Source organism: Chelmon rostratus, chromosome 12, assembly GCF_017976325.1.
Source record: "Chelmon rostratus isolate fCheRos1 chromosome 12, fCheRos1.pri, whole genome shotgun sequence".
In the NCBI taxonomy this organism is placed as follows: Eukaryota; Metazoa; Chordata; class Actinopteri; order Chaetodontiformes; family Chaetodontidae; genus Chelmon; species Chelmon rostratus.
The window spans coordinates 8,421,969-8,440,845 of record NC_055669.1 but is presented as its reverse complement, the minus strand read 5'-3'; the positions used below and the strand labels follow the sequence as shown (position 1 = coordinate 8,440,845).

Here is an 18,877-nt window from a genome sequence, read left to right as displayed (position 1 = left end):
TTTAACGCAACAACTGAAACTTGCTTTCGCTGATTCTACTTAAAAACGCACCTTGTTACTAAGCTATGTGATAGAAACGTGACTGGGCCCGTTTTACAAGACCATTAATCCTGCAAGAAAATGAAATCCCCTACTGCAGCAGCGGGTTGGACCGCGCCAAGATGATGTCGCGAGCAACCCTTTAAAGTCGCTCCACTTCCGAGATGAAGTAAAGTGGAGCTCCGCCGCCCAGCGAGAAGGCATGAAGCCACAGCCTGTCTCTCTGGAAATAAAAAACCCAGTGTGACAGGCTATGCTGAGAAAAGACATTCGGAATTTGGGATGTTTTATGGACTCTGAAGCGAAGGAGTTTTCTCTTTGTCTACATCTATGTAGGACGTGGCGTCTGCGACTGCATTAAAATAACCTAAATTGGGTTCAAAGGAAACGTGCTTTTCTTAAAAAAAAAAAAATACGTGCAAAGACAACAGCAGCAACCCGGACTAATCTTTTGAAACAGGAATGGTTTATCCTCCCGAAGGTTTATTCTACATCGAAATGGATCAAGCACCACCAGGTAAGTTAGGGTTAAAAGCAGCCATTGTCTGAACTGCGGGGGGTCGGAAAACGTTTTCTTCGTTTTATGCTTTCTTCTGGCGCTGGCATCGCCGTGTGTCATGCCAGGATTTAAGTTGACATGCGACAAAACGCTGTGCAGGTGTCGGTAAAACGATACAATGGCCATGTCCTGAGCGCTGCGCTCCCCCAGTGGCATTGCCCAGGCATGCATAGCGCAATTCACTTGCCAATTACGTAATACCTTTCGGTGGACCAGGCGCAGTGGCTTGCCTCTTTTCTTTTGTCCCGGCACATAGGACTAACCTGGACGGCAAAGCGTGGCCGCCTTTGCATCCCCCCCGTCAAAGCGACACATCTGTTCAAAGCGTATGACAGTGCAGGGAGTGCAGGTTTGGAAAGGAGCAGAGCTGAGTGTGTGTTAATGAGCGCCGCATGAAACGAGCGCTTTGTTCTCCTCTGCAGCCAGCCGTGCTTAATTTGTGTGCTAGCTCTGAAAGTAGGCTAGAGGCAAGCAGGCTAGACGGCTCGTCTCATGACCGGACTCCGGCAACTCACCAACACTTCATTTTTTATTTACATTTGTCATCTGACCTCCGCGCTATTACACCGTCTTAAGAGTGTGTAACACTTGTGTTCGGGTATTTCAGCCCCGTTATGCCTTATTTTAAGTAATTGCCTCGCTAAATTATTTTGATTAAACATAATTAAAAATGCACCACAATGTTGGCCCCGTGCATTAATTACTGTAAGGTTGTTACTGATAACTACACTGTATGAACTTAACCGAGTGTTACTGACACGCCGTAAGAGCAGCACCCATCCCCTGCATTGTTCCTATAAGCTGTGTTGTATGCGCTCCTGTGACAGTTCCTGTCTGGGTATGAAGACCTTTCATGTGTTTTCTGGATTGGACACAGCGCCAGACCATGCTGCAGCGTGACTGACTTGATCTTTTTTGTTATTCCACACTTAAATTACGTGGCTCTTGTCTGTGCTGGTATGCGCATGTAGGTTTTGGACGCCAGGAGAGCTCCTTGGCAGGAGACAGACGAGGGGGGGCGGAGGAGGTGTACAGATTTCTGAGATTTGCTGAGTTCAGGAGCCGCAGCTTTTCGTTTTGTGCCTGCCACTGTGCTGCTGCACCTGCCTTTTGTTTATTTTAAGGTCAGAAAAAGAGGAGAGCGGATGGTGGGAGAAACCCACATCTTCTCCTCTCTGAGGGTGCTCTTGTGTTCTCCCCAACTGCCTCATGAAAGGCACTTTTGTCCTGCAGTGAAATATATCGCCCTTCACCTCCTCTTGATGCGGTTTGCCCTCCTTTTTCATTTTTAGGGAAACGCTTAATCTTTCGGCCAGGCTCGCAGATTTTGTTCCTTGAAGGTTGACGGAAAACTTAAACTGTAGGCGTGCAATCGTTATTAAATGGGAGGGGTGGTCCAAGAGGCTCAAAATATAACTTATGGTTTATTTAATGCCTGTCATGCAGCGCAGGACAGCGCCAGAGGCTGCTGCAAAAACTTCAGGAGTTGGACTTTAATCTGCTTCGCAAGAGTTGCAGGCAATTGAGCGCACAAATGTGAGAATTTCTGGAATAATAAAAGAAAACATATTTCATAGTTGTTGACAGACAGGGCTCAGAAATGAGGACTAACTGCCACATTTCCTTTCTTAGTGCTGACCACACTTAAGATCTTGGTAATGATTTGGCAGGCATATCTCTTGGAAACATGCCTGGGCTTGTCCTCAGATCTTGACAGGCTCCATCAAGCCAGGGTGTGACAGAGAGTGTGTGTGTGTTGGTGGCGGTGGGGGGTGTTAGACACATACACACACATCCTTGATTGCAAAAGTCGTAAGTCACATTGAAGGAGTCATGTTTACAGTGCTTCATTTGCTCTCACAACAGATCAATGCAGACGGATCTCTTTCTAAGAAACCGTCATGATTGTGACCCTTTGCATTTCATTTTCTTATCTCTCTTTCTCCTTTGCTTTCTAGCTCTCCCTCCCAGGTCAACAAAGCCAGTGTCCTCCACCATGAACAACAACTGCCTTTTGCCACCTGTGCATTCGCTACAGGACGCTGAATGGTACTGGGGAGACATAACCAGGTAGGTACCTTAACTTGAACAGGCCCGTATCAAGCACGTCATCATTCTTACGCACCTTGAGGTATGTTGTTTGATTTTCTGTTCACCGATAACTGATTTTCCTTCAGGGACGAGGTGAACGAGAAGCTCCGAGACACACCCGATGGCTCCTTCATGGTGCGGGACGCATCCACAAAGCTGCAAGGAGACTTTACGCTGACGTTAAGGTGAGCAGAAGAAAAAGAGAATATGACCGTTGCCACCAGAGCACTACCACAAATGACAGGGGATGCATTTATTTTACAGCCATAGTCTAATTTTGTGCTGTCACTTTTTCAGGAAAGACGGGCACAATAAGCTGATCAAGATTTACCACCGTGACGGGAAGTACGGCTTCTCGGACCCCCTCACATTCACTTCAGTGGTGGAGCTCATTTGGCATTATCAGCACCATCCGTTGGTGGAATACAACGCCACACTGGACCTAATGCTCACCCATCCTGTGTCCCGTTTCCAGCAGGTTAGTGAGCGCCGTTGTTTTATGTTTTGAGATAAAAATGCAGATCAGAAGCCTGGCACTGGACCAAGGATTAGGGATTGTACATATTAACGGGTAATTTTTGCCTTCAGGTGAAAGAGGACAGTGTTGATGTCGCTGGAAGAAAGCTTAAGGAGGTTCACAGTCAGTACCAAGAGAAGACAAAGGAGTTTGATCGTCTTTATGAAGCTTTCACAAAGACCTCACAGGTAGAAACAAACTGCCTAAATGAATTCCGATGGTCTCTGATCTGTGTGCCAACAACAAAATATCACTCCTTTTCTAAACAGTAGAATTTACATCCATCAGTCTCCTGACTCTTTTCTTATGGGATGTATTCTTTGTGATGCAGGAGATCCAGATGAAGCGAACGGCAATTGAGGCCTTTAATGAGACGATGCTGATCTTCGAGGAGCAGTGTCGTGAACAGGAGCGTTATGGAGAGGAGTTTGAGAGGAACAATCAGTCTGAGGGAGCCGAAAAAGATCTGGAGAGGTACTTCATTACATCATGGTGCATAAAATGCCACCCAAATGGAGTTTAATTTGGGCAAATGTCGCCCATGTTTATTGAACTCTATTCAGACCTGTGACTTTTGCTTCCCCTCCTTAGCTTTCTGATAAATTACGAGAAGCTGAAGTGTCGTCTTGGGGAGATCTACGACAGCAAAATCCATCTGGAGGAAGACTTGAGAACGCAGGTGGAGGATTACAGAGAGACGGACAGGAAGATGAACAGCTTGCGGCCTGACCTCATCCAGCTACGCAACATCAGAGACCAGTATCTCAAGTAAGTGCTGTCACAATATTGTTTGTGATAAATGTGGTAAATCACTGCAAACCCATACAGGAAAGAACATAATTCAGCCTAATTGTTTTATGTTAAAATTAAACCGTACACCTCTCCTTGCAGCTGGCTTAATCACAAAGGCGTGCGGCAGAAGCGCATAAATGACTGGCTGGGGACGCAGAGTGACAGCCTTGATGAGTAAGTTTCAGTCGATTCTTTCTGAGAACAGAATTTAAGGACGCCACTCATAACTTATAAATGAAATGCAGAAGTGTTACAGAGGTGTTAAAATATGACTCTTGTTTTTCCAGCACCTATGTGTTGAAGGGAGATGAGAAGAATTTGCCGCATCAGGATGAGACGAATTGGTTTGTTGGTGAACTGAGTCGGACGCAGGCCGAGGAGATGCTGCAAGGTAAAGCTCCTGGAACATTCCTGATCCGCGAGAGCAGCAAACAGGGATGCTACGCCTGCTCCGTCGTGTGAGTATAACATTTTGGAAAGCAGCGTGTGGAGAACGGATCAGTTTTGACATGAATGTTGTACATGTTATAATCGCGCTGTGCTGATTGATCTTATTTTTTTCTTTCTTCATCTATTCCAGCGTGAACGAAGAAGTGAAGCATTGTATGATCTACAGCACACCGCACGGATACGGCTTCGCCGAGCCATACGACGTCCACTGCTCCCTGAAAGACCTTGTCCTGCACTATCGCCTGCACTCCTTAGCGCAACACAATGACGCCCTGGATGTTCGGCTGTCACATCCAGTACACGCCAAAGCTGCAGCCACGCCTTCTCAACACGCAGAGGAACACAAACTCTTACAGACTCCAAAACACACAGCAGGGCTCCCTCCTGCCGCTCCAGAGATGTAATCCAGCGAGAGAGACAAAAGGACATGTTTACTGTATCCTGCGAGAATGACTGCATCGAGGTGCAATGTGTAAAGTTTTGCACTACAGTGATTCCATCGGTTTTTGTGAACGGGATTTCACAGATTGAAGTGGGACCGGAACTTGAATGTCAGCTTGAACTTCTTCTTTTTTTTTTTTTCAAAGTGACTGTTTCAGCTTTTAATATTTTTTTGTACTTCATTTATTGCCATTTGTTTAATGGACACCTTTCAGTAGGGATGTTGACAACCAGAAAATTGCTCACTGGCATCGGGTGCCGCACCTTTGTTTGACTTTTTCCAACCAGAGTCGATGTTGCTAAAGATGTCCATTTCCCTAAAATTTGACCAATAGGTTAGAATATATATTTGATTACTATGGAGTTGTATTTGTTCCTCATTCCTTAGCACATGATGGCACATTCTGAGCAGAGAAAGGGATTTCTTGGTAGCGCCATAAATTATATATTTCAAGAATTTTTTTTGAGTGCATTTGTGCTTTATTTTGATAGGGACAGCTTAAGAGAGACAGGAAAGGCAGGGGAACGAGAGTGAAACCTATTTACCCTGCAAAGAAAATTTTAATCTGAGGAAGAAAAAGAGTTTTAACCTCATTTATCTGTTTGCTAATATCCACATAAGCGCACAATGATAACCTCTTCCACTCTATTTTACCCATTTGCCCTCTCTCAATGTACAAATTGAAATAAATGCAAATTTAACATATTTTTGTTAGATTTAGTTGGACAGAGGGTGTTACTTCTCATTTCAAAAGAATACCCTGAGGTGGCTTGTAAGAATTAGACAATTATGTCAACTAGCTATATAAATATTAGACTTAACAGGCACTTGTGCTACTGAGTGGGAAGAAAATAGAGGCACAGTTTAAGTTCTATTTTTTTTAACCTACCTTAATGATTCGAATGTCCTAGCTACTGCATATATGTGAACCCCCAAGATAGCTAGGCTGCAAGCTAATAAAGTATAGAGTAATTTACAAACAGAATTTAATTAAAAAAATAAAGAATACTACTACAAGCAATCAGATTGGAGACAATCAGAAATTACAGACTCTGATTGTCTGGCATTGTAGCTCACTGTAACACTAAATGTCCCATTGTGCGCTCAGGAATGGGGCACAAATATAACTCCTGAAGTTACTGCTATGTAGTGTATTTGTGAGGAGGAAAATGGTTCTGTGTACAGGCTGTTTCCGTCATCAGTTCGGTGGACCAAACCATTTTTGGGTAAATACCACGTGTGAATATGTGAAAAGTCGTGGTGCAGCTTGACAGTTTGCCCCTTTCTTAACAGACATTCATATACAGTGGATAATTATGTAGCATTAACATCCTGTAGAATACCATTGTATGAGCATACGCAATGTTAAACCCATTGACCAGAGCACTTAATAGTGAGCGAAACTACATCCCTGTTAAGTCCGGTAATTGCATTTGGGCAAGGGTAGGGCAATTTATGTACACCTGCTGATGTGCTGATCAAAACATAATCTGAAGTACTGTATGTTATATTCTGTTACTCAAAGAAGTATAAGCTTTTTGTATTCTATATATATTTTTTCTATAAACATGCCACAAGATGAAAGCTTGAAGAAAGTGCAATCCAACAGTATTTCTATTGTTGCAATGTATGACGACGATGATGATGGTGGTGAAGGTAATGCTGTTATGAGAGGTTGACATTTGCCACAAAAATGCACTCTCTTTGGTGGTGTCGGTATGATGTGGCCTCCGATGTTTGTGTGAACTGCCAGAGGTCCGGAAGTATCCTGCCTCCATTACTTGAACTGTGGCATTGCTCGAGCTATGAATGTTTTTCATGACATGCCGCCTACATAGCTTAAGAGGAAAGGAATCCATGTTGAACTTGGCACATTTTTCAAGTTTGAGGACAATAGATACTCTGTACAGAGAAACTGTAAAATGTATTTCTGAGGTTGGTTTATGGAAGGAGGGTGATTAAGCCTCTTATAAAAATATAACTCCACTGGGGGATTCAGGAAACTCCTCGGGTGAAGCTAAGCAATGTGAGATCCTGACCTTTTTCTTGCTGAAAGACAATAAACTGATGAGGGTTTTGTCAACTTATATAATCCATTGCTTTTTTTTTTTTTTACCACAATCTATTGCCTTCAGAGTTTACAGTCTTTTTTATCAATTAAGGTAACAATGTAAAAAGATTTTAAGAGCTTTTTTTTCCAAATAATGTGGGTAGAAAAATAACCAAATACAAAGCATACAAAGTGAGATGAGTAGTTATCTAAAATATATACCGTCTGTCTCTAGTGGAGCCATTGTCCGATGAGTTTATTCCTCGGGTCAGCGGAGATGGGAGGCAGCCAGGGCACCAGAGGACACACTGTGGACAGATGGAAGAGAAAGGAAGTGATAAAGACAATAGCAGGATATGCGCAGGCCCTTTCCCTGCTCAGTCTGGCCATGGTTGAGTCACCAGAAAACAATCTTATCAGACATACTTCACTATGAACGTGCTGTCATTTCAAACAACTTTTTTTTTAAGCTCCCGTGAAAGGAATGCCGCTCAACTATAAACATTTGGCACCAGCCAGCAAGAGTTTTGTCTCGCACAGTCAACACCATTGTTATCTGATCATTACACAAAATTAATGTCTTCCAAACATTCCACTTAAACACCGTCTACAAAGGCTTCGGATATGGTTGGCACCAACGGCGATGAGGATGCTGACCCCGGGTGACACCGCCATTGGCCCTTCGTGACCAGCGCAACAGGTGGCCTGTTTCAACCATCACATAAGGTCTGTGTTAGGCAGGGATTAATGAGGTGCAGAGGGAGGGCGGGGATGTACTGGGGGAGAGCCTCCATTCCAGGCCACGGATTACTCCCTCTTACCTGTGTCAGCATAGAGAGCTGGTGGACAGGCAGCATACGAGCTCTGCTCTGGATGGACCAGATGCAGAGGAGACAGATAGCTAGGACAGACTGTACCGGGGCTGAGTCACAGCCAGGCTGCTGCGTGAGAGTCTAAAGACAGGGAGAGAGTGGGTAGGGAAAGTGTGTGGGGTGGACAGACAGGAAAGGAGGACAGGAAAGAGTACTCGAAATATTTCTAATTCCTGTACAGGATGGTATAAAACCGAAGGCTGGAAAGGTCAAGCTGGGCCTTCGCTAGGTTTCCTTTAACCTGAAGTATACTCCCACCTGGCTTTACCCCAAAGCTATTTGCCTCGACAGCAGTTTAGTTTAGACTGCTCAGTCCTATTTTCCTGAGCTTCAGACATATTACAGTGCCTCTCCACTTTTCCTCCCTTTCTTTCCTTGTCGGCGCACCTCAGTCGTAGAACTCGCACGGTTAAACCCATTGTCATTTCGCTTTATAGTTCTCAATTTAAATACGGGGTGGGGTGGCAGCAGGACGAATTACCTTTGGAGTCACGCCTAAAATACACACACCATCAACTGTCTCGCAGGCTTTAAGAAAAAGAGGTTTTTGCTTTCAGTTTAGCCGCAGCCAATCGCGTCTCTCCTCCCCTCTGTCTCCGTCCGATTCCACCGTTTCCACGCTACCCGACCAGCCAATGGGAGGCCGAGAACGTGCCGCGTGTCGGCCAATCAGCGAGCAGTTGCTATGTTGGAGGCAGAATCGATAAGAGAGATTTTTTTTCCTCTCCTTTTTACTAGCTCACATTATAGCTGGCGTATAGGGTGAAGGCAAGAGGCACTGTTGCCTGCCAAGCACCATGTAGGCTACGGACTGAACCATTAAACATACCAGCCCCACATCTTCTATCATCTAATGCCACTACAAATAAAAGCTTAACAGTTTGTATGTATGTATCTCTCCCTATGTGTGTGTATTATGAATTAAGGTCTTGGAAAAGCTGGAAAAGTGAGGTGGAAAATGCTTAAAAGCTGGGGGAATCATTGTAAATGATGCATATCACATCAAGTTTTAGAGCAAAAATGATGTTAAAGTTGGTACTTTTTTTTCTCTCTTCATGCACTTTTTTCCGTTTATATCTTGGCTATCATTTTGAATAATAGCCCAAATAACAACACGTTTGATTACTTACTGTAACCTACTATTGACCTGGGATACACCCTAAACCTGTATTTTAAGTTGGCTAAAATAGAAGTTAAATAGAATTAAGCAATTTAAAAAAATCAAAACTTAAGAAGATGTAGAAGTGGCATGGCATCACTTCATACTAGTTTCTTGGATGCCTCCAGCACTAAAATGGTCATGTATTATCTCAGTGACCTCTGGTTACAGTGACTGGAGGCCCAGATCACACTGAGATGAGAGGTGACACTGAGCCAGCTCTTACCAGCGGATAACATACAACTGTTTGCTGACAAACAATTCAGGAGAAATGCCAATCCAGATCCACAACCAAATCAGATTTGCAGATACCAGCTTAGGCGGGAATAAGATGATCCCACCTCCTTGAAACAGGTAGAGCAGGACTCAACTTTGAAATAATAACTTTCATTTCAATAAATGGCCAGCCATTTGCATGATTTCCTCCCAGTTCAACCTGTGACATGCACATTGCATTGTACTTCTATTTCTCAGGGGGGGAAAAAAAAACCTCACTAATGATTTCAGCTTTAATAAATGAAAGGCCTCAGAGTCCCTCAAGCTCTCAGGACAATCTCATTGCGGGAGTTCAGCTCTCAAATAGATTAAAGAAGAAGCAGCGGGCACATGGCCAGTAAACCAATGTGTCACAGGACTGACAGACACCAGCTCCGGTGCAGATGGCAGAGAAGCTTGAGAGAAAGCACAATACTGTCTGTACACTGTAGGTGAACTCAGCCAAGATAAGGAGCGGTTACGCAGTTCACAAGTCCTGTCAGGTGAGGACAGGAGCCTTGTCTGGCAATGTCAGAACAAACATGTGCGCGATATAACAATGCATCTACAGTGTATTTGTAATAGGAAAGAAATAGTACCATTAAGAAAAAATAAAATACCCTGATTTTTTACAGGATTAGTATTGGGCAATATTATGGAAGAAATAATAAAACTCTGACCACAGAGTGCTGTAATTACTTGCTTTGCATTATCTGGTATGATTTAATTCAATCATAAAGACTTAGAAAACTCTGAACTCTACCTGCTCATAACAACCCTTAAGTTGTCAAGTGTCATCTCATGATGTTTTTCTTTCCTGGTGAAAGAAAAGTCTAGCCAGAAGACAGGGCCCTAATGAAAAAGTCAGACATACCCTGCACTTAAAACAGAATGGTAATTATGGTGACCACTTTCCATAGGACGACCCTCACACTATTTACTTTTTCTCCCACTGCATGGGAGATTCTGGGAGTAAAGCAAATGCCTTGCTCCCCATCACCACAATGGAGTGACATGGTGATCAGTGAACATAATTATCATGCTCGTGACAAACAAAAATGTTGTCTATAGGAGAAAAAAAGGGACTGCAGAGACTGCAGCCATGTCTAAGACAAAAAAAGCCTGATCACATTGTAATAGAACCATGTACACTAAAAGAAGTCTGTATCACGACATTCAAATTCATTTTAGCACTTCACCTACTTATTAAAACCTGTTTTACAAGAGACACCTGCCCAGACAGCATCATAAAGAACAAAAGGCACTGAAAAGAGACACGCTTATATTACAAATGAAACACACAGAGCCCAAACACTAGGGATGATGCATGACAATTCTGTAATTAAGGATAATTTCAAGGATATAGCAGAGGCCTGTTGTCTCTAGTAATGAGGTCAATATGTATGTACATGAGCAACCAGCAATAAATATTCTATTAATATCAATTATTTATGACAACTTCTGATGGACATGTTATCATGTTGGACTAGTAGAGAACATGTATGTTTCTCACCAGCATGTATTATCCAGTGACTGAAAGAAGGCTGTTGTCACACTATTATGAAACACCAATGAGGCTCCTGAATCACTTAACAGCACTGATAACTCACGACCGCTAAAAATAGGCAACATAATGTGATTAACACATACAGTAACTCAGGCTTGTGTGGAAAGTGACAGTGATCATGCCACTTCTGAGAAAGAAAAATACTCTTATTTGAGGATGAACAACACTTTCGCCATACACATTTTCAGATATTTTGGTTCTCGGTAGGCATGTTAAGATTGATGTTTAAATGGAAAGATATCACATTACAGGTTAAAACACTGCTGAGTTCACATTTAATCATGGAGGGAGCTATGCTGAAAGTTAATTGTGAAAACATTTTAAGTCAAGATTTTGAAATTCCTCCTGAGATATTTGGCTAAGAAGGTGAACATTAAGGTGACAGAGGGTAAGTGTGTGTTCAGAGGGTGAACTTTGCCTTTATATTGGCTTACTAAGAGTCCATTTAAGCTGTGTCCAATAAGATAATTGTTCAGCTGGGATAATGGCCATGGTAGATGCCCTTTAGGGAAACAGGACACTGGAAATTTAACGGCACGGGGCAACAAGAAGGAAAACCAACCGATTGTGTGGTACATAGGGTGGCCAGGTTGGCACCTTTGTGTTTTAACTGGCCAACACTGGTGTCACCACATACTCTCTAGTACACCCCTGGCTGTTTAAATCTGGATGACACATTGAAATAGCAGGAAATACAAGTCAAGTGACAGTTAAAGGACTTTTTCCTGTAACTGTCACAGGCATTTTTTTTTTCTTACCTCAATTCAGTGGGCCAGACAGGTTTAATGGGCCCAAGCAGTGCTAGAGTTCTGTATGTAATAACAGGTTTCCAACATAATGTTTAAACTAATTTGATGTCAAGCTACTGATTAAAACAAACTGGACAACCCATTGCCACTGTCTATGGGTAGGCTAGGTTGTAGGCTTGGCAAAGTCCCCAGTGGAAGAGGTTGCAGCCAACACAGTGGAGGATAGCTACATCTAAAATTACCATTCTGATGGGGGCTGACATGCTAAGAATACTATGATAATTTACATGGTAGGTTTTTGTGGCTTGTTGTCAAGGACTTTCATTTGTTTAGCTGTTTGTTCAAAGGCAACACTGCCATCTGGCGTTGTGCGTCGTAGCAAACCTGGCGCGAATTCTTGGGTAAACTGAGCCAAAATCAGAACAAAATAATATAAAAATGCCAAAACAACACGAAATAAGCCATACTTTAGTGTAATTTACAGTTATCTTCCTCAAGAGGGTCAACGAGGGTCACTGACGACACAAACACACACAAGATGCAACATTATCGGCGATTGGTTAGTCATGACTGGAGGTTCATCTGCCAGACCAGTGCAGTCGATCCACAAAAAACAGGATTGACAGTCTGCAGGACGACGGAAGTTGCCTGCATCCTCATCAGTAAACTTAGGGGTAAGTCACTGCTAAAAACAAGCTGAATTTTGACATTTAATTTCTCTAGAGGTATGCTATCCTCTGTGAGTTGACACTGTCCGAGCGAGGTTTGGTCGAGCAGTAAAGTTGCCTGATTTCAGTAGAGCATTTTAGCCACTGATGAATGTGATGGTTGAATCCACCCCGGAGAGCAGGCTGTTGGCTAGCGTGCCGGGCTAACGGCGACGACAGGTGCTTTTTTATAGCCAATACAGCAGCAGAGTGACGGACAGTGACTGCACCAGTGTGCCATATCCCGAGACTGTCAACAAAGTCCGACTGTTTACGTTTATCTCTTATTACATTGCTGACAATGCCTCAGTTCTGTGTTGTTACACAACAATGAAGTGAGTCAGTGACTCGGTGTGTTTTGGTGTTTATGCAACCTGCTCTTGTGCCTTTCAGGCCTGTTTCATGCCGAGACTCACTAGAGATGAGGTTTTGGGAATACCGGCCTCCATGTTAACACAGAGCTGCACCCACTGCCATGTCCTCCACTTCTGTGTCGACATCCACTTGTTGTGGTGGTGATGCTACCATGGCGACGCAGGCGTCCGAGCAGGCTCTGTTGGCCTCAGACCGCTACGCCAGACTCATCCTGGCCCAGATGAACAAGATGCGGCTCCGCACGGACTTTTGCGACGTGGGGCTGAAGGTTGGCGGCCGCGTCTTCAGGGTCCACCGACTGGTGCTCGCCGCCAGCAGCCCGTACTTCGCCGCTCTTTTCTCCGGGGGGATGATGGAGGCGGATAAAGAGGAGGTGCAGATCCTTGGAGTGGAGACGGAGGTCTTTGAGGTTTTGCTGGACTTCATATACACAGGTCTGCAACGATCCCGATATTCCCATCAGCGTGTTCAATAAAATCTGTGTGTTTTTGTACCATTTTCTGATTGGAAATATGCGCGCGTTGCTGCCAGGTGTGATCAGCGTGACAGTGGAGAACGTCCAGGAGCTGATGGTGGCAGCAGACATGCTGCAGCTGAGCGAGGTGGTGTCAATCTGCGGAGAGTTTCTCAAGGGCCACATGGACCCGTCCAACTGTGTGGGCATCTTTCAGTTCCTGGAGCAGATTGCCTGCATGGACATGCTGGAGTTCACTGAGAACTACATCCATGTTCACTTTCTGGAGGTATGAAATAATAACTTTGTCATTTTATCTCTCTGCCAGTACTCTGCTGTTTCTGTCAGTCTCTGCTCTGTTTCTCTGTTACATTAAACCTAAATATACATGAAATGTGTCCTTATTCAGAAAAAGCCCAGTCAAACCATCGCCAGTGTATTCATCAGAATGGCATTTTGACCATTTGTGTTGCTAAAGAGCTTCAACTTACACTGTAATTTCCAAGTTTGATACTTACAGATTCCCTCTATCAACTACCTCCCGTTAGGTGTGTGTCACAGATGAGTTCAGGGGCCTTTCGAAGGATCAGCTGGTGAGGCTGCTGAGAAGTGAAGAGCTGAGAATTGAGGATGAGTACCAGGTATTCACTGCAGCCATGGACTGGGTTCTCCAAGATGTGGCAAAGAGGAAAAAGCATGTGGTGGAGGTGCTGGAACCAGTCCGCTTCCCTCTGCTTTCCCCACAGAGACTGTTCAAGTACATAGAGGGTAAGGAAAGCAAACACTTTAGCACTCTGCTTTCATATTTTACATACTTTATGATTTACAGTCACAGTTCTGTTGTGAAGATGATTAGATGACACATTGTAAACAACATCTTGAATTTTTCAATAAAGGTATTACAGATTTCAGCCTGCGGGTGGCACTGCAGACTCTGCTGAAGGAATACACTGAAGTCACAAAGTCTCCAAAAGAAAATAAGATGTACAGTCAGCTGCAACCAGCCAAGATGAGACCCAGAAGAAAAGCCAGGAAATACCTCTATGCCATAGGTTCTCTTTCAGATCACTTTCTTCAACTTAGAAATGTAACCTGATGAATTTTGGTCAGTGAAGATAGTTTAAATGAGGACGTAACCTGAGATGTTCGCAATAAGAAATGTCAGAGATGCTAAATTTCTGACCTTTGCTTGTTATTCATTGTGGCAGGAGGCTACACTCGGCTGCAGGGCGGCCGCTGGAGTGACAGCCGGGCGCTGAGCTGCGTGGAGCGCTTCGACACCTTTAACCAGTACTGGACCACCGTGTCGTCCCTGCACCAGGCCCGCAGCGGGCTGGGGGTGGCGGTGCTGGAGGGCATGATCTATGTGGTGGGAGGTGAGACAGCTGAGGCTGTTTTATGTTTGTGTTCAAGTCCAAAAATAAATGAGCCTCAACGATCTTCAGTCTGAATTGAATTGTTGCTGTTTTTTCGCCAGGGGAGAAAGACTCAATGATTTTTGACTGCACAGAGAGGTACGACCCAGTGACCAAGCAGTGGGCCGCTGTGGCCTCTCTCAACTTTCCTCGCTGTGGAGTTGGCGTCTGCCCCTGCCACGGAGCTCTGTATGCACTTGGTAAATGCCACAGTAACACAAGCACCATGTTGACCAAAATACATTCAGCACAAACTGGTAGTTTAGTTTTAAATGGGCACTCCACCGATTTCACACTCACAGATCAGTTTGCTCGTCATGGTTAGTACAACTCAGCCTGTAAAACAGTTGTATGGTGTATACTGGATCTCATCAATGTCAAACCGGAGAACAGAAAGCAAGTTAAACAAATTCAACCAACTTATTTTGTGAAGTGATAATGAATAAGCGTCTTGGGAAACCTCAGAAAAAAACACATTCTGATGATTGTACGGTGCCTCTGTAGGTGGCTGGATCGGCTCGGAGATTGGGAAGACCATGGAACGATATGACCCAGAAGAGAACAAGTGGGAGGTCATCGGCAGCATGGCGGTTCCTCGCTACTACTTTGGCTGCTGTGAGCTACAAGGTGTGTTCCTCCCCGTCTCTTGATAATTACATTTATATAATCCAGTGCAACTTGTGGAGAGTCAGTGATGTCCTCCCTGCCCAGGGTTTATTTATGTGATTGGAGGAATCAGTGACGAAGGTATGGAGCTGCGCTCGGCCGAGGTGTATGACCCCATCTCCCGCCGATGGAGCGCTCTGCCCGTTATGGTGACACGTCGAGCCTATGTGGGCGTCGCCTGCCTCAATAACTGCATCTACGCGGTGGGCGGCTGGAACGAGGCACTGGGTGCACTGGAGACAGTGGAGAAGTACTGTCCGGAAGAGGTAAAGTGGGGGAAATGTTACACTCAAGGGTAACTAAAAACCCTTCAGTGACAATTTGATTTCTTTAACATCTTTCACCTAGCATTCTCTGTATTTGTCTGTCTCCAGGAGAAATGGGTTGAGGTGGCGCCGATGTCTACAGCTCGTGCCGGCGTGTCAGTGTCAGCAGTTAATGGGCTGCTGTACGCCGTCGGGGGCAGAGCCGCCAGCAGAGACTTCTCTGCCCCAGTGACGGTGGACTCGGTGGAAATCTATGACCCTCACCTGGACACCTGGACCGAAGTCGGCAACATGATCACCAGCCGCTGTGACGGCGGGCTGGCTGTCCTCTGATAGCCAGGAATGTTCGAATTGTGACCACCTTTATCAGCACCAGAATCATCCCATAACTGCATCAACTGAAGAAAAGCTGCACCTTAAGAAACACAAAAGTGTGTTTCATGCCTCAAGTAGGCAAATTAAACATGTTGTCATTTGTCCAGAACATTTGACATTAACTGAACATAAGAATATGACAGCAGATCTAAAACTGGAAAACTGCCAAATCTGCTTCCGCATACGTTTACTCTTACTGTTGTGTCTCTATTTCCAATTCACTAAATAATTTTACATGACTATTAGAGTGGCAACATGCTCGTTTTCCTCTTTTGTGTGTTTGAAGACAAAGCGATCCTTGTGATAAGGACATTTTTTCACTGTGGAGCTCTATTCTGGATGAAGTGTAAGAGTCCTATGAGGACTACGAACTCTTGGACAAGATGTGAAAACACTGATTTTTGTTTTTTTAGTTTGTTTTCTTTTTATTTTTCCACAAAGAAATGTTTGAGGTGAGTGCTTTGCTACTTGGAAGATTTATCAGACCACTTGAGCCTATTTAATATGGGACCAAAGTTCCGTGGTAAGTGATTTCTGTAAATAATTATACACTTGAACAGCACACCACTGTGCAGTTATCGCTCAGTAATTTTCACTGGATCCTTTTTGTATATATGATACTGTAAATATTAGTGCCTCTTTGTCACCATTCATCATTTCACTCATCAGTGGCACCTGAAATTAATTCAACTCACATTTCAACTTTCTGATGTTAAGGTACACGACATAACTAAAAGACAATGCACAAGTTTATGAATGTGTTTACCTTCTTCATGCTAAGTTATCATGTTTCCTCTGGATGTTGGAGCTCATCACATTTGCCAGCAGAGTGGAGCAGTTGCACATTAACAGTATTTCCTATCATGTATTGTTGCATCTCTTAGCAGACAACAGAATATTGTTACACAACAGTAATAATGTCTTTTATTGGTTGATTTCAGACTTAATAAACTTCAGAAGAGTTAAATGTGTGCTGGGCTTAATATTAACCCACATTCCTCATTTAAAATTAACAAGATAGTCACTGTGGGATTGTTGACAATGCCTCCCTGATGTACTAAGTGATGGTATGAATGTGTGTTAGGTCAGACAAGTATGATTGCAGTCTTTGCCTAAAAATGGAATCTGTTCAGTTGCTCTATTGTTAGGAAAATTCAGATTACTTAGTACTCAGTGAGTATCAAGGACTCTCCACTGTAGACATCACACTGAGTTTAAACATGGCAAACACATCCTGAGTTGACTGTATATGTTTGTAACAGAGGACTTTCAGCATTTCACAAACAAGCAAACTACAGTGGCAACATGGCTTCTGGTTAATTGAAAAAGTGTACTGCTCAGTGCAGTTTGTTGTCATCGACTCTCTAGTGCCCTTTTGACTGGGTTCTGCAATCATCTGTTTGTCTGAGGTCTGCCACTGTGCAGCATCAAGGCTGTTTGACCCTGATGTAACGTTTCCATGAAATGTCAACCCCCAGTAAAACTAATTGTGATACATACAGACACTGGGTTGTGATGTCGGAAAACATACGTATTTACGTAACTGGTGCAATATTTAGGTCTCTGTAACAAGTAACAAAGTAACTGCTGTGAGATGGTGGACAGCATAAACAAACCACTGTCTGCAGGTCTGCACTTGATTTTACATTTTTATTAAGTCTGTGTGGCTCAACATTCAAACCGTCCTTTTAAATCAGTTCTGAATCTCTTTGATCTTTTTCTCAGAGCAGAATTTTTTAATTGTAAGGGTAGCCACCAGGGAGAAGGTGGCAACAAGAGTGAGGACAGTTCGCATGGCTTTGAACCAGGAGGGGTAACCAGGCAGCAGGGTCAGGTCGTAATGCAGAGACAGACCCAGTCCCATAATAACTACCAGGGCTCCCTCTGCAATATTGTCCCTGCAGAGCAGTGCCAGCCAGGCAAGAAGTGAGGGCACCACACTGTTGCCCAGGTTCATCCAGTCAGGCTGAGCAGGACTACCGGCTGGGATGGCAAACCCCCAGCGGGCACCTCCAAGGAAGGAGACTATCGAGGCTCCGTAAACCACTTGAGCAAATGCCAGTTCAGGGTAGAAGGACTGCGTGGCAGCCATCAGGAGAGGGGCAGACATGAAAGGGATGAGCCCAGAGAAGCCGAGGTACAAGGCTGGTTTGGGAGCCTCAGTAAGGGCCCTCAAACTGAAACCCCCTTTGCTGTCAGCTCTCTCTGAGGCACCTCGTGAATCCCCGTGGCAGAGGCGTGAGGCAGACCAGCTCACGGGCCTGATGCTCAACAACCCGCTGCTGCAAGTTTGCCTGGATGGAAACAACACTGGGGAGGCCTGAGAGTGACAGAGTAGCTGAGCTTTCGTTGTGTAGTCTGGTGCTCTGGTTATCTGTTGAAGACATCTCCATACTGGAACCTGAGGGCATAATAATCACAGAAGTGCATAAACATCACGGCTTCTTAATGTTATTTAACGCTGGCACATACAGTATATCTAAATTAGGAAACAAACGATACTGCTCAACAGTCAAATTTTCGCTTAGTCTTACCCCAGAAATCATGCGTCTTCCAGATGCAAATATACTCATTTTCAATCTAAAAAAAAAAAGACATTCATTAATTGGTTATAAGACACTCCCAACAGCAAAAGCAATCTGGACTCTTATCTATGATTTAATTACCCCAGGCTAACGTGCTACTAACAGCTAGCATGCTACCTCTAACAGTTACTTGCTCAACCTGACGCAATACAAAACTATCATACTGAAACAACCTGTATATACAGATGCTTCCCAAATGTTACCCTTTAATCGTCTGTCATTCAGTCGCTCGCCAGGGCCACTGCAAGCACAATTACGTAAAATTAATAGTTACAAAGTTAACGATAACTGGCTAAAGGTCGTTTGCAGGCTGCCATTCTCCTGGTGCTCGATTAAATGCCTGTCTCCTGACATTCCCAGGAGGTTCTGATATCGACTGGTTTGGCTGTCTGTGACGGGAAAGGTATTAAGTTATATTCAAGATGGCAAACTACTAATATACGCGGTGCTAAGACTGTCGTCTATGAACATTTTCAAAATCGTCATGTAGTA

General features: G+C 44.0%; 3 protein-coding genes across 3 annotated transcripts; 2 read left to right on the top strand and 1 right to left on the bottom strand.

Moving 5' to 3' along the window:
* Positions 1-223: 223 nt before the first annotated feature.
* LOC121614953 (phosphatidylinositol 3-kinase regulatory subunit gamma-like) lies at positions 224-6,973 on the top strand. The gene is made up of 10 exons (XM_041949057.1): positions 224-556; positions 2,557-2,668; positions 2,776-2,874; positions 2,987-3,167; positions 3,278-3,394; positions 3,538-3,680; positions 3,798-3,974; positions 4,098-4,172; positions 4,286-4,456; positions 4,579-6,973. The coding sequence occupies exons 1-10, from the start codon at positions 502-504 to the stop codon at positions 4,850-4,852; spliced, it is 1,404 nt and encodes a 467-aa protein (XP_041804991.1). The 5' UTR covers positions 224-501; the 3' UTR covers positions 4,853-6,973.
* A 5,194-nt stretch (positions 6,974-12,167) lies between these two features.
* On the top strand, positions 12,168-16,814 carry LOC121614990 (intracisternal A particle-promoted polypeptide). Its single transcript, XM_041949106.1, has 10 exons — positions 12,168-12,216; positions 12,643-13,058; positions 13,156-13,367; positions 13,627-13,846; positions 13,975-14,130; positions 14,287-14,454; positions 14,556-14,693; positions 14,998-15,120; positions 15,205-15,425; positions 15,534-16,814. Exons 2-10 carry the CDS (start codon positions 12,725-12,727, stop codon positions 15,756-15,758), a joined length of 1,797 nt encoding a protein of 598 aa, XP_041805040.1. The 5' UTR covers positions 12,168-12,216; positions 12,643-12,724; the 3' UTR covers positions 15,759-16,814.
* LOC121614992 (transmembrane protein 69-like) lies at positions 16,223-18,723 on the bottom strand. Its single transcript, XM_041949107.1, has 3 exons — positions 18,589-18,723; positions 18,335-18,380; positions 16,223-18,201 (listed from the first exon to the last, which is right to left on the bottom strand). Exons 2-3 carry the CDS (start codon positions 18,371-18,373, stop codon positions 17,494-17,496), a joined length of 747 nt encoding a protein of 248 aa, XP_041805041.1. The 5' UTR covers positions 18,374-18,380; positions 18,589-18,723; the 3' UTR covers positions 16,223-17,493.
* Between the last annotated feature and the right edge of the window lie 154 nt (positions 18,724-18,877).

What these genes read in the sequence shown, in the direction of transcription:
- LOC121614992 (XM_041949107.1), bottom strand. Translation starts at nt 18,373, where the DNA reads ATGAGTATATTTGCATCTGGAAGACGCATGATTTCTGGG. An exon ending in GAAGACGCATGATTTCTGGG is followed by an intron (nt 18,202 to 18,334) that starts GTAAGACTAAGC and finishes TTATGCCCTCAG; the next exon opens with GTTCCAGTATGGAGATGTCT.
- LOC121614953 (XM_041949057.1), top strand. Translation starts at nt 502, where the DNA reads ATGGTTTATCCTCCCGAAGGTTTATTCTACATCGAAATGGATCAAGCA. An exon ending in AATGGATCAAGCACCACCAG is followed by an intron (nt 557 to 2,556) that starts GTAAGTTAGGGT and finishes TTTGCTTTCTAG; the next exon opens with CTCTCCCTCCCAGGTCAACA. An exon ending in TACTGGGGAGACATAACCAG is followed by an intron (nt 2,669 to 2,775) that starts GTAGGTACCTTA and finishes ATTTTCCTTCAG; the next exon opens with GGACGAGGTGAACGAGAAGC.
- LOC121614990 (XM_041949106.1), top strand. Translation starts at nt 12,725, where the DNA reads ATGTCCTCCACTTCTGTGTCGACATCCACTTGTTGTGGTGGTGATGCT. An exon ending in TGGCTGCTGTGAGCTACAAG is followed by an intron (nt 15,121 to 15,204) that starts GTGTGTTCCTCC and finishes CTCCCTGCCCAG; the next exon opens with GGTTTATTTATGTGATTGGA. An exon ending in AGAAGTACTGTCCGGAAGAG is followed by an intron (nt 15,426 to 15,533) that starts GTAAAGTGGGGG and finishes GTCTGTCTCCAG; the next exon opens with GAGAAATGGGTTGAGGTGGC.